General features: G+C 52.1%; 1 protein-coding gene across 1 annotated transcript in view; it reads right to left on the reverse strand.

The window, feature by feature from the left end:
* STX8 (syntaxin 8) overlaps positions 1-12140 on the reverse strand; it is a 141983-nt gene extending 129843 nt beyond the window's left edge. Inside the window, exons 1-4 of the mRNA XM_071573848.1 lie at positions 12098-12140; positions 11721-11820; positions 7931-8025; positions 5560-5670 (exon numbers count right to left, since the gene is read on the reverse strand). Of these exons, the coding sequence (XP_071429949.1) occupies positions 5560-5670; positions 7931-8025; positions 11721-11820; positions 12098-12114 (323 nt within the window). The 5' untranslated portion in view covers positions 12115-12140. The remainder of the gene's footprint in view (positions 1-5559; positions 5671-7930; positions 8026-11720; positions 11821-12097) is intronic.
* Between the last annotated feature and the right edge of the window lie 1668 nt (positions 12141-13808).

Genomic DNA, 13808 nt, shown 5'->3' on the forward strand with positions numbered 1-13808 from the left:
CTGTCACATCAGAGATGGATTAGATACAGAAAAGCAGCACCAAACCCAGAAGTGTCACTGCAAGAACTTCATCAAACAACAGGTGCTGATTTTTCTAATTCAGGGGGAAAGCTGAGGCTGAGCCTCAGACACACCCAGAGTGGGCTCTGCCTCCTCTGGAAACCCAAACAGGGCCACAACTCTGCAAGGACTTTAAAGGAACCCTGAGCTGTCAATGGCACTGAACCCTGTGGAACCTGTGGGATCTGTGCCCGAGATCAGCAACTTCCAAGCCCCTTTTGAGCCCTTCCCAAGCCCCTTCCAAGCCCTTTCCAAGCTCCTTCCAAGTCCTTTCCAAGCTCCTTCCAAGCCCTTTCCAAGCTCCTTCCAAGCCCTTTCCAAGCCCCTTCCAAGCCCTTTCCAAGCTCCTTCCAAGCCCTTTCCAAGCTCCTTCCAAGCCCTTCCCAAGCCCCTTCCAAGCCCTTCCCAAGCCCCTTCCAAGCCCTTTCCAAGCTCCTTCCAAGCCCTTCCCAAGCCCCTTCCAAGCCCTTTCCAAGCTCCTTCCAAGCCCTTTCCAAGCTCCTTCCAAGCCCCTTCCAAGCTCCTTCCAAGCTCTTTCCAAGCTCCTTCCAAGCCCTTTCCAAGCTCCTTCCCTACCAACTCACACACAGATGAGGCTCAGGCAAGAGAGGAAGGCTGGACTAAGCAGCACAAGATCCAGGCCCTGGCTTTGTCTCTGCATGTACCCCTGACAACAATTCACACAAGGGAGACTTTGGAAGGGGGGTGAATTCACCAGACAGGACAGTTGGCAGAACTGAATCCATTTCTTTAATAAAAGAAGTTAAAAGAGAACTATAAAACATCAAGCCTTGCAACACCACCAAATAAATACTCTCTCTGATGTTATCTTGTGCTAGAAAATACTGGTTTCCCTGATCATTTCTAATGGAGGGTGAAATTATCACGGGATTTTGATGTTTTCCTCCTGCTTGCCTTGACACCTCCTTGCCTGAATTCTCCCCCTGTGCCTGTTCCACAACAGTACCACGACAACACTGTCCTGCCACAGCAGGCATGGCCACACTTCCAAGGGTCATCCCATGGACTATGAGGGGATCACAGAGTGTGCAGAGCTGGAAGGGACCCACAAGGATCCCATCAGTTAATGGCCTGCCCAGAGCGGGGGACACACAAGAGCCTTCTCACAGCACAGTCCCCACAGACATTTTGCCCACTTACTGTTTGTTCCACATGTTTTGGTTGACTCAGTGACAGATGTAAGAGCCAACACACCAAAGCTGTGGAGAATCCAAACCTCAAACAGCTCTTTGTATTGCATCAAAGTCTGCAGCTTTGTGACCTGCAGCAGGTGCTGCACTGACGTCTGGGGATGCAAAGATAACAAACAAATCACAGTCACAAATCACAGGATGGTTTGGGTGGGAAGGGACCTCAAAGCTCATCCAGATCCACCCTCTCCCATGGGCAGGGACACCTTCCACCAGCCCAGGTTGCTCCAAACCCTGTCCAGCCTTGCCTTGGACACTTGCAGGGATGGGGCAGCCACAGCTTCTCTGGGCAACAAAGGTAGCACAGGCTGTAACAAACAGCAGAGAACAGGAACACTGAAACCAACCCCTACACCACATCACTGAGCAGACCCTCACAAAACACAGTTGGTTAAAACTTGGCTGTAATAATGCCAAGGTCATGGGTTCAATCCCCTGTGTGGGCCATTGACTTAAGAGTTGGACTGGATAATCCTTGTGGGCCCCTCCAACTGAGAACAGTCTGTGATTCTGAGAAAACACATACACAGATGTGACTGCAGAAAACTGTCAGTTGAACTTCGAGTATCTCTTACACCTACTCCAAGACAGCAAAGAAAACAAACTAGAAAAAAGAAATCTTATTTTCAGCAGTTATGGGAGGACACAACACTCACATTGGTACCAGGTTTATCACTATACAACAGCTTCAAAGTTGTCTCTGCCTTTTGAAAGGGCACAGCACTGATTCCCAAAGGTATCTGCAGGGAGGGGGCAGAGCACGGACCAGGCTCTGCTGGGGGGCCCAGCAATGGCACAAGAGGAACAGGAACTGATGCCCAGGGAGTTCCACCTGGGCAGGAGGGAGAACTTCTTTGCTGGGCAGTGACCCAGCACTGAACAGAGCCCAGAAAGGGTGTGGAGTCTCCTCCCTGGGGATATTCCAGACCCCTCTGGACACAATCCTGTGCCAGGTGCTCTGGGACAGTCCTGCCTGAGCAGGGAGGTGGGACCAGTGACCCACTGTGGGCCCTTCCAACCTGAACCACTCCAGGATTCTGTGAACATCAGGATAAAGGCTCATGTATTGTTTCAGAAGTGTGAGGAGTTTGCAGTAAATGAAGATTTTTTTCTAAGACTAAGGGCAAAAAGGTGAGAAACTTCCTCAGGAGGGCTCTAACACTCCCTCCCACCAGTGAGGTGCATGTGTAAAATGCCAGGCTGTGTTTTTGCTGCAGAAAGGGCCCAGTGCATGCAGTGCATTAGGAAATGCTGCCACTTGGAAGCACAAGCTGTACATTAAAAAAAAAACACTAAAAATCTGTGTTTCTATTGCACATGCACATTGCAGCAGCACAGCCCCACTGCTCAGGGGCAGGAGAGGGGAGGTCAGCAGGGGGGAGGGAGCTCCACTCAGCCCCACCGTGTGCCCCAGAGCACACAGGGAGCTTGTGCAGGGCTGCCAGGGCACAGCACAGCCCCTGCAGGGCCCAGAGCAGCCTCAGCACCCTGTCCCTGCTGCACTGCAGCTTCCCACACATCACCACAGTGGGGGCTTGGGCCCTACAGCCACGAGTCACACAAAATTCCTGAGAGTGTAGGGTCACTTTTTTAAAAAACGAGGCTTTAAACCAAAGTTTGACCAGTTACAGTCAACACTTGGGAGTAATTTCACTGAGCACAGAACTGAGAGAGCTCTGCCCTCTGTGGGGGTGACAGTGTGTGTGTGGATCTCTTAAGGTCTGAGGTGACTGATGAGTGCATCCTTAAGGACCAGAGAGTCACCTGTAGAATGTACCTTGTAAGCAGCAGAACCTTTCCATGTGTGTGAGGTGAACTGCTGACCAACAGTGTGCTGGCATGTTGTATGTAGGAGTAGATAAAAGTGAAGCTGGTACTAAAAATAAAGTCCTTTCTCTTCTGTGAGCCTTCTGATCAGACTGAGCCTGAGCTGTCCCTGCCTCCTCTGACCACCACTAAGATAATCCACATTACCCCAATAAAGGGTGACCCCAATAAGCCCCCAGTTCCACCCTGCTCTGTACCATTCTGCAGAACAGACCACCTGAATGTGCAGAGGAGAAACCAGGAAGAGCAAATGTAATTATCTGTACTGGAATTCAGCCACAATGGTAATTCTCACATGGTGACCTGTGTGGGGTCAGGAGACAGGTAAGTCACTGACAGGGGGGCTTTCAATGTTGTGCAGGAGGGTTTGCTCAGGGATCCAAGCAGATCCCAGGCAATCAGGAGGATGTGTCTGAGGCTGTCCCTCAACACCTGCCCCTTCAATCCCAATGAACTGCCACGGCCCAAACCCTGTGCTAAGGCACATCCATGACCATTTGCTTGCAGAGGAAGGAGGAAATGGCAGATTCACTTTGCTTGTCTGCAGCCTGGCTACCAGCTTAGGAACAAGGCTGGTTTATGGTCACCCCTCTAGGCATAAATTCATTGGGCAGTTTGAACACATTGAAGGATAGTCTTGAGAGATGGGCTGATCCCAATGGGATGGAGTTCAACAAGGCCAAGTGCAGGTCCTGCCCTTTGGCCACCCCAACCCCTGCAGCGCTCCAGGCTGGGCACAGAGTGGCTGGAGAGCAGCCAGGCAGAGGGACCTGGGGGGACTGAGGGACAGGAAGCTCAACAGGAGCCACCAGTGTGCCCAGGTGGCCAAGAAGGCCAATGGGATCCTGGCCTGGATCCAAACTAGCGTGGCCAGCAGGCCCAGGGCAGTGACCCTTCCCCTGGACTCTGCCTTGGGGAGGCCACACCTTGAGTGTTGTGTTCAGTTCTGGGCCCCTCAGTTGAGGCAAGAGATTGAGGGGCTGGAGCGGGGCCAGAGAAGAGCAACGAGGCTGGAGAAGGGAGTGGAGCACAAGTGCTGTGGGGAGAGGCTGAGGGAGCTGGGGGTGTTCAGCCTGGAGAAGAGGAGGCTCAGAGGTGACCTCAGCACTGTCTGGAACTGCCTGAAGGGAAGTTCTGGCCAGCTGGGGGTTGGTCTCTTCTCCCAGGCACTCAGCAATAGGACAAGGGGGCACGATGGGCTCAAGCTCTGCCAGGGGAAATTGAAGTTGGAGAGCAGAAAAGAATTCTTTGCAGAGAGAGTGCTCAGGCATTGGAATGGGCTGCCCAGAGAGGGGGTGGATTCCCCATCCCTGGAGGTTTTTCAACTGAGCTTGGTCGTGGCACTGAGTGCCATGATCTGGTAAAGGGACTGGAGTTGGACCAAGGGTTGGACTTGATGATCTCGGAGGTCTTTTCCAACCCAATCGATTCTATGATTCTATGAAAAAGGAGTCCAAACAAAAAATCAATTTTTACAACCCAAATGAAGAGGCAGAAGGGAAACAGCCTCATGAGCCCTTGGCCCATCTCCAGCCCATGCAGAGCTCCAGGCTGAGCCCAGGACACTCCAGCCAGGACACTCCTGCTCCTTAGCAAGACACACTCAGGCGACCAACAGGTCTGCAGTTCAGCCCAGGGGGGCAAACACTGGGAGTGGAATTCCACAGGCAAGAAATGACACCCCAAAGGCCACTACCAACCCCCCCTCCTCAGCCCACTGCACATGGAGCTCACAGGGTGTCACATCTGCAGGGAAAATGTCTTTTTATAGCATTTTATCAAATCTGTGCCTAAGTGGTTTGTTTGTTATGGACACAGCACCCGTGTGATCCCAACAAACCCAACCTGTGCCCTGCTAATAACTGATTAACTCAGGCAGCAGCCCTGAATTTCATATTCAAAAAAAGGCTCTGCCTTTCCTCCTGGTCAGGCAGAGACCACCAGGGATGGTCAGAGCCTGTCAGGGATGACAAACACACCTCCTTCCACTGGAAAGGGACTAAGTGGGAATGGCACAAGGAGAGCACAGCTGGAAGAGTATTAACCACAGTTATTTTCTCCAGCTGTGAAGGACATACCAAAGTGGAAGCTGAAATGTCTTCCATCTGAAGGCCCTGCTGACTGCTACACAATGTGGTCACTGGGATTGCCTGAAGCTTAAGCTTCATCCTGACAGTTTTCTTTCCAACAATTCACACAGACCTTGCATGGTGGCACCCACCAGTCCTACACAGACCACTCAGTCAGTCAGTATGTATTCCAAGCAATGCCCACTCCCTCATCCTCCCCAGCTCTGCAGACAGACATGAGCCTGTCTCTGAAGGCAGCACATCCCTCCTAAGCAAATGAAATGCCCTTTGCTACCTGAACAGCTAAATGAGTCCAATGGATGCTTTAACATTATCCTCAGACATTCCCAAAGCACAGATCCCATTGTTCATTTGAGGTGACAGTGCCATACCTGCTCATATCTGGTTCTGGGCCTTCATTCTTGTAAGATGCCTCAAGCTGTTTATGTCTTGTGAGAAGTTCATCCACCAAATTCTGCCTCCTGTCTCCCTCCAGCTGTGTGCTGATGGCACTTGGTTAAGGAACACACTTAAAAACATTGGAGAACTTTCATTTAATTACACAAAATAATATCTGTTACACATTCTTAAAATAAATCAGGTCCCCTGACCATCAAAGTATAACTAAAGTAACTATTTTAACTCAAGTCTCTAAGAGGTTATGTCACATTTTTCAGGATGTGTTTCTGGACTTTACACATCTCAAACAAGAAGTTTCATGCAGTGGCCACAGAATGATCCTCCTGTCATCATCTCAAAGGGAACAAGAAGGTCATTTACTGCCAAATTAACATTTCCCCCTCCAAAACCCAACACAATTCTTCTTTTATTTCTTACTCAGAAGCCCTGAGCAGTTGGTCTCCCCCCTAACACTGGCAGTGTAACAGCACTGCATGGGTTAAGTTCAGGGAAGGATGAGACCTCCTACAAGGGCCCCAACTTCCACTGTCACAAACAGAACAGACCTTTTAAAACCAGGGGGGTTCCTCACACCTCATTCACTGCAGGCTCTAACACAGACCAGGGGAGGAGCTCTCAGCCAAGTGACCAGAGAACCACCAAAAACTTCCTCTGAGCAGCTGTTTCCATTTGCAGTTCAGCAGCAGAACACCCCACCAGCCCCTGGGGCAGCAGAGGAACAATTCACAGTGTCTCTGAAAGACAAGATGCCTGAAGTGCTGCAGCTTCAACAGGGCATGTGTGTTTGCTTTTCTAAATTAACCTCAGTGACTTCTGAAGGACTAACCCCCTTCCAAGAACTGCTGAGTGCATTATGCAATACTGATTTGTGTGTGTTTTCTGCCACAGCAGCAACATTTGCCTGCTCTCAAGCACTCACTGGACAGGGAGGTGTCACCCCCAGCCATCAGCACAGCACTCAGGGGCCAGGGCTTAGGAGAGATTTCTGCTGTCCTAGGCTTGAATTTAACATTCCTCCATCAAAACAAATTTCTCCTGGATACCTGCAGGGAGATGGACATACTTCCTTGACCCCTTAGGCCTGACCCTCCCATGGGACGAGATCAGCCATGGGGTAACTCTGCTAAAAGAAAACCTACGATTTCCTCCCAAGGTGTACTTTGCATCATTCTGACACCATTCTGAAGATGGAGCCCTGCTGTTGCTCCCTGAGTCAGTCAAAGCCAGGACTCCCACAGCCCAAACAGGGCTTCATCCTTCCTTTTGGCAAGGCCTGGCCAAGAAAAAACACCAAATGACCTTGGCTCACACAGCAGTGCTGGGCAGTGCCAGCACAGCACAGGCAGCACCAGGGCAGTTCTGAGGGGGCTCAGACCACCCTGTTCAGCTCTCCTCCTGGCACAGGGGGCTCAGACCACCCTGTTCAGCTCTCCTCCTGGCACAGGGGGCTCAGACCATCCTGTTCAGCTCTCCTCCTGCCACAGGGGGCTCAGACCATCCTGTTCAGCTCTCCTCCTGCCACAGGGGGCTCAGACCATCCTGTTCAGCTCTCCTCCTGCCACAGGGGGCTCAGACCACCCTGTTCAGCTCTCCTCCTGCCACAGGGGGGTCAGACCATCCTGTTCAGCTCTCCTCCTGGCACAGGGGGCTCAGACCATCCTGTTCAGCTCTCCTCCTGGCACAGGGGGCTCAGATCATCCTGTTCAGCTCTCCTCCTGCCACAGGGGGTTCAGACCACCCTGTTCAGCTCTCCTCCTGCCACAGGGGGCTCAGACCATCCTGTTCAGCTCTCCTCCTGGCACAGGGGGTCAGACCACCCTGTTCAGCTCTCCTCATGCCACAGGGGGCTCAGACCATCCTGTTCAGCTCTCCTCATGCCACAGGGGGCTCAGACCACCCTGTTCAGCTCTCCTCCTGGCACAGGGGGTCAGACCACCCTGTTCAGCTCTCCTCCTGGCACAGGGGGCTCAGACCACCCTGTTCAGCTCTCCTCCTGCCACAGGGGGTTCAGACCACCCTGTTCAGCTCTCCTGGCACAGGGGGCTCAGACCATCCTGTTCAGCTCTCCTCCTGGCACAGGGGGCTCAGACCACCCTGTTCAGCTCTCCTCCTGGCACAGGGGTAACCATGCCCACCCACCCCAGAGGGCTCAGGCTCCCAGCCCCTCCTGCACCACACCTGCAGTGAAACGTGAAACAGCAGCACACACAAAGTTCCAGCCACAAGGTCTTCTGCAAAGGGAATGAGGGGAAACCCCAAACTCTGAGGCAGAGCAATCACAGCATGTTTTTCCACTCTGTCCCACAACACAGCAGGGTCAGGGAGTGATGTTTACACAGATACATTTGGTGTGTTGACACTGCTCGAAGCAGCAACTCCCTCAGCTGATCAATCTTCTCTCTGAGATTCTGCAGTGATGATCTGATTGCCACGTTGATCTGGAGGGGAAGAGAGAGATTATTTCAGGTTTTTGGTCTGAGTTACAGTTGCATAGAATTTCATACTGCTTGATGCAGGTGACAATATATTTAACTTCAGCTCTACAGGTGTGAAGGGCTTCATTCCAACCCCAGAAAGCCAAAAGGGAGTAACACAGTTCACAGCCCTGGGCTGTTTACAAAACAATGGGAGAAATAGTTCAAGTTTCACAAACACAGTTCTAAGGCATCAATGCTGTTGAATATGGAAAGTTGTCTTTCAAGTCTTTATAAACACACTCTTTTATATGGGCAAAACATTTCAGCACAGTTTAATATTTTCCAGATAGTTTTCCAGTTCTTTTCCTCTGATCTTTAATACAAATAAAAGCACCAGCTGCTTCTGCCAACAGGTTTCTTTCCCAGCTCCCAGGATTAGAGGGAAGGTTGCTACAGGTTCAGACATTCCCTCCACTGAACTCCTCCAGACTTTAAAATGAAGACCCCAAACAAATTCAGATTCCTTCATTTTCCTTCTCAGCAGCATCTGGGATCCTAATCCTTTCTCACCTGCCCAAGATTCAGATGTGTTTTCTTACTAAAAATATAGGTCAGTCATTCACATTCTCCCCTGCTCAAGCAAGGTCCAGGCTTGCAGGGATCCTCCTCTCTCCCCATCCCTTCCCAAGTCAGGCTGATATTACCCTCCAGGTTTTTTATCCTTACACCTCATTTCTTTTCATTCCAGTTATGTAGAGAGTTTTAGGAAAAAACCACTGTAACTGCAATTAACTGTGCCACTCATCCTAATTAATGCTGTGCTTCTTGTTTCCAAGCTCCCAGCCCTGCTGTGGGTTACCACGGGCTGCAACCTCGTTGCTCTGCTGCTCAGTTCCTCTGTGAGGAGCTTGGAACAGACCAGGAGTACCTGCTCTGACTCTCATTCCAGCTTAGCTGCAGACACAGAGGCAGCAGTCAGACAGCAGCACCTCCCTGCAGGGACCCTGCACAGCCACACCACGCTCAGCACCTGCCCAGGGATGGAGCAGCACAGCCCCCAAACCCCTGAGAGCACCAGGACTCTCCATCTCTCTGACTCTGCTTGTTCTCCAACACCACCAAACACACCAGGAAGCAGAAGCAACCATGCTGAGACCTCCAGAAGATGCAGCCACAGTTTCCCTTGAGACCCAAAGCAGCCCAAACACCACAGCAACAATTCCCAGGCCAGGATGGGGGATCAGTGCTGTTGGGAAGGCTCAAACTGCTGCAGGTCCTCCAGCCCTGCAAGAGGTAATAAGAAGTCCTCAAATTTCCCATGTTCCCATGTCTTTAAACTCCCATGTTGCCATGTCTTTAATTTCCCATGTTCCCATGTCCAGGAGGAGAATGGTGCATTTAACTGACTCATAAAGGTGACATGGCCAAGAAAGTCACCAAACAGACACCACTGGCCACAACTGCAGTGTGATAACACAAGGTTTCATTTCTTCAGAGAACAAAAGAATGGAAAAAAAGAAACCAATGGAAGCCTTAAGATCAGGTCAACAGAGCAGAGTTCACACATGGTAAGTGGTGGCTTCAAATCTTTCCTTGTAGTTTATTTAAAATTTAAATGTTATGCTCTAGTTTTGGCTCAACAACAAGCAATGGGGTTTTCAGCCACGCTGGTGGCAAAATAATATAAAAATAAAAGCTTGTTTACATCCTCCCTAACAGGCAAATACTGTACAAAGACATTTTCCTGCATTAAAGTGCTCAGGAGGCACAGAATACATGAGTGCTCAGCCGTGGATTTCTCAACAGCATTTCTGTTATGGAAACAACTCTCTCCTTGTTGGAAACTTGTTTACAGTAAAATCAAACTCTGCCAAATATTCATCTTTACCTGTTAATGGATTAAAGGGAAACTGGAAAACAGAGGGCATGGAACAAATGATTTTATGAAGAAATAAGTCACCCATGTAATGTTTCCATAAAACACAAGCTCAGAGTTCCAGCCCCAGAAAGGCTTCAAACAACACGAACACAACGTTTTGTTGGGGGTTTTGGACACGCCGCAATGGCAATGATGCAAATAGAGAACTTTGTCCTCTATAAATACAGACAAATTAAGCAGCAATCTTTTTATTACTCTGCTATTGCTTGGGTATATCTGTACAATTTGTGGTAATTCATCACTGAGAAAGCAGGGACAGTGCCAAGCTCCAAACACTCCTCTCAATGCTACAGCCAGAGAAAATATTCTCTGAAATCCCACTTATTTGGGCCTTCTGAAACCTCTTTTCTATTCATGCTGAATCTGAGTCTCTCATTCAGCAGCACTGACTATTGTACAAAGCCCACACGGTTTTCCCCAACATTTCTCCATGGGAAACATTTCAAAAATGACATTTTATTTTAAAAGCTGATGGGTTTTAAACTGGCAGAGAAGATTCAGTGATTTGGCATCATATTAAACCCCTGCTATAAAGGGGGGCAGAGCCCACAAGATAAATCAGTGGGGCTTTAATTATGTCAATTTTTATGACAGACCAACTCAAGGACTTGCAGCCTTTTTTTATCCTAACACAGCCAAGGGAGCTGCTGATGGCACAAACCTGCTCCTGCCCTGCCTGGAGGAAAGGACGAGGCTTTTAGTCCCAGAGAAAGCAGCTTCCTGAGACTCTTCTTGTTTTATTTTAGTCTCTAAACAGGAAGTGTGAAAACGTGGAGAACTCAATTCCTGGGCAAGCTCGAACTTCCGCCTCTCGTTAATATTTAATTCTGGTCTTATACTTTGTCAAAAATGGAGCTAAAACAAGGCTGCAGAATTCCAGTTTCCTCTGATGCAGAGCCCCTGCAGGAGGCAGCGATCCAGCCTCGTGGGGAGAAACATCTGCTCCCACTCACAGCGAGGGGCACAGAGCAGGGGATGTGCATCCCTGAGCCCCGGGATGTGCGGGAGCAGCTCCGATGCCAGTCCCGGGCAGGCAGCGCTGTGTGCCCAGCACCGCCCGGCTCCTCCTGTGCCCCTTTAAACCCAGCATTGTCCTCGGGATGTGCGGGAGCAGCTCCGATGCCAGCCCCGGGCAGGCAGCGCTGTGTGCCCAGCACTGCCCGGCTCCTCCCGTGCCCCTTTAAACCCAGCATTGTCCTCGGGATGTGCGGGAGCAGCTCCGATCCCGGCAGGGCCAGCCCTGGGCAGGCAGAGCTCTGTGCCCAGCACTGCCCGGCTCCTCCTGTGCCCCTTTAAACCCAGCATTGTCCTCGGGATGTGCGGGAGCAGCTCCGATGCCAGCCCCGGGCAGGCAGCGCTGTGTGCCCAGCACCGCCCGGCTCCTCCTGTGCCCCTTTAAAACCCGCATTGTCCCACACGGGAAAATCCATCTCTGCTGAATCCGGAAGGATGTTTGTGACACCGAAAAGTCGCTGCTAATCCAGACTGTCCATTCTTGTTTTCCTTACGGACACCTTAAGGAACAGCCCCTTGGCGTCGGTCCCTGCCGTGACACACAAACCTTTCCCTGCGGTGACACCGGCACGGCCGGACCTGGGGCAGGAGCGTCACCCCCGGCCCGGCCCTGCCCCTTCCAGCCGCCCCCCTTCCCTCTGCACCCCCTGCCAGGGAATTCCGGGCTCCACGGGCACCTCCGGCCCCGCAGAGTTAAAGCTGACCCCGGATCGGCACAGCCCAAACACGATCCAGCTGCACCCCCTGCCCGTGCCCAGCGCACCTTGGCCGAGCTCTCCCCGCTCCGCTGGCTCCGGTTCCGCTCCTGGATCTTCTCGGCGATGTCCTGGGCGAGCTGGCGAGTGGCATCGAGCAGGGAGAGCCTGGAGGGAGGGGGAGAGCGGCTGAGCCGGGGGGGCACCGGGAGCGGCTGAGCCCGGGGGGGCACCGGGAGCGGCCCCGGGACCCGCCTGGGATCGGCACTGGGTAAAGGGCCCGGGAGGGGAAGGTCCGACCCCCCAACACACACACACGGCCCGGGATGTGGGAAAAGGGCCCAGGAGGGGAAGGTCCGACCCCAGCACACACACACGGCCCGGGTCGGGCTCTAGGGAAGGCCCCGGCCCCGCTCGGCCCGGCCCGGCCCCGCTCGGGTCTCACCAGCGCTCCGGAGCCATCGCGGCCGCACGGCGGGGCCGGCGCTTCCGCCAGAGCGGCACCAACGCGCAGGCGCGGGGGGAGAGAGAGGAACCGGGACGTGGGGATGTGTAGGGGGATACGGGGATATGGGGATTTAGGGATACGGGGATACGGGGATACGGGGATATAGGGATACGGGGATATAGGGATACGGGGATATTGGGATACGGGGATATTGGGATACGGGGATATTGGGATACAGGGATACGGAGATATGGGGATATAGGGATACGGGTCTATGGGGATTTAGGGATACGGGGATATTGGGATACAGGGATACGGGGATATAGGGATATGGGGATATAGGGATACGGGGATATGGGGATACAGGGATATTGGGATACGGGGATATTGGGATACAGGGATACGGAGATATGGGGATATAGGGATACGGGGATATTGGGATACAGGGATACGGGGATACGGGTCTATGGGGATTTAGGGATACGGGGATATAGGGATACGGGGATATTGGGATACAGGGATACGAGGATATGGGGATATAGGGATACGGGGATATTGGGATACAGGGATACGGGGATACGGGGATATGGGGATATAGGGATACAGGGGAATGGGGATATAGGGATACGGGGATATTGGGATACGGGGATGTAGGGATATAGGGATACAGGGATACGGTGATATTGGGATACGGGGATATAGGGATATGGGGATACAGGGGAACACGGATATAGGGATACGGGGATATAGGGATACAGGGGAACGGGGACACAAGGATATGGGGATGTAGGGGTACAGGGATACAGGAGAATGGGGATACAGGGATATATGGATACAGGGATATAGGGATGTAGAGATACAGGGATATGGGATATAGGGATACAAGCATACAGGAGAACGAGGATACAGGGATATGGGGATGTAGGAATATGGGGATACAAGGATACAGGGATACAGTGGAACGGGAATACAGGGATATGGGGCTATGGGAATACAAGGCTATGGCAATACTGGGGAACAGGGATGCAAGGGGCAGAGGGGCAGATGTTCAGGGATGCAGGCACAGAGGTGCAGGTGCAGGTGTGTGCAGTTCTGTCTGTGCAGGTGTGAGCCGTACAAGGCACAGCCGGTGGGCACAGCCCATCACTCCCACCGCAGCCTCTGTCCAAGCCCAACGAGCCCTTCCCACACCTGATCCACCAGGATTTGGCCTCTCCTCTTTGGTTTTGGGTGTGATCAGTGACGCAAATCAGTGCAGGCACAAACCTGGGTCCAGGTGCCCAAGGAGCAGCCACGAGATGCTGACAGAGAGGCTTTATTGCCCTCATGGCACGGGGCTGCTGCTGCAACAATAATGATATTGATAATGGTAATAACGATATGGATAATGATAATGATAACAAGTGCAGCCTCATCAGCACGTTCTGGGGAGCTGTGACCCCACTGTGCTCCCACATTCCTGGGGAGCTGTGACCCCACTGTCCTCCCACATTCCTGGGGGGCTGTGACCCCACTGTGCTCAGATGTTTCTGAGGGGCTGTGACCTCACTGTGCTCCCACATTCCTGGGGGGCTGTGACCTCACTGTGCTCAGATGTTTTGAGGGGCTGTGACCTCTCTGTGCTCCCACATTCCTGGGGGGCTGTGACCTCACTGTGCTCCCACATTCCTGGGGGGCTGTGACCCCACTGTGCTCCCACATTCCCTGG

The sequence above is a fragment of the Pithys albifrons genome, chromosome 19, assembly GCF_047495875.1.
Source record: "Pithys albifrons albifrons isolate INPA30051 chromosome 19, PitAlb_v1, whole genome shotgun sequence".
Taxonomy (NCBI): Eukaryota; Metazoa; Chordata; class Aves; order Passeriformes; family Thamnophilidae; genus Pithys; species Pithys albifrons.